The 620-nt window shown below is 55.3% G+C and overlaps 1 protein-coding gene across 1 annotated transcript; it reads left to right on the forward strand.

The window, feature by feature from the left end:
- Nucleotides 1–3: 3 nt before the first annotated feature.
- On the forward strand, nt 4–614 carry LOC108449407 (uncharacterized family 31 glucosidase KIAA1161-like; the record flags this gene model as incomplete). The annotated part of the gene is made up of 1 exon (XM_017745361.1): nt 4–614. A coding segment is annotated over one exon (611 nt), but the record flags the coding sequence as incomplete, so codon positions are not given.
- Nucleotides 615–620: the final 6 nt, after the last annotated feature.

Genomic DNA, 620 nt, shown 5'->3' on the forward strand with positions numbered 1-620 from the left:
AAGAAGTACCATTTTAACTGCAGCCACATTGAGATTGATGACATGTATACGCAAGCCTATGGGGACTTTGACTTTGACCCTGTCAAGTTCCCCAACGTAACAGAGATGTTTGCAAAGCTGAAGGAAGATGGGTTTAAGGTCACTCTGTGGACTCATCCTTTCATAAACTACAATTCCTCCAATTTTGGTGTGGGGATTGAGCGTCAGCTGTTTATCAAGGAGCCGTCAGGGCGGCTGCCGGCCATGGTGGAGTGGTGGAACGGCATTGGGGCCATCCTGGACTTCACCAACCCAGCAGCCCGGGACTGGTTCCAGAGCCACCTGCGCCAACTCCGGCACAAGTACGGCATCTCCTCCTTCAAGTTCGATGCGGGTGAGACCAGCTACCTGCCCAAGCAGTTCAGCACCTTCCGCCCGCTGTCGGACCCCAGCATCTGGTCCCGGCGCTACACAGAGATGGCCATCCCCTTCTACGAGCTGGCTGAGGTGCGAGTGGGATACCAGTCACAGAACATCTCCTGCTTCTTCCGCATCATCGACCGTGACTCTGTCTGGGGCTATGAGTTGGGCCTCAAGTCCCTCATCCCCACTGTGCTCACCATCAGCATGCTGGGGTACCC

This window comes from Corvus brachyrhynchos, unplaced genomic scaffold (genome assembly GCF_000691975.1).
Source record: "Corvus brachyrhynchos isolate BGI_N302 unplaced genomic scaffold, ASM69197v1 C11619986, whole genome shotgun sequence".
Lineage (NCBI taxonomy): Eukaryota > Metazoa > Chordata > Aves > Passeriformes > Corvidae > Corvus > Corvus brachyrhynchos.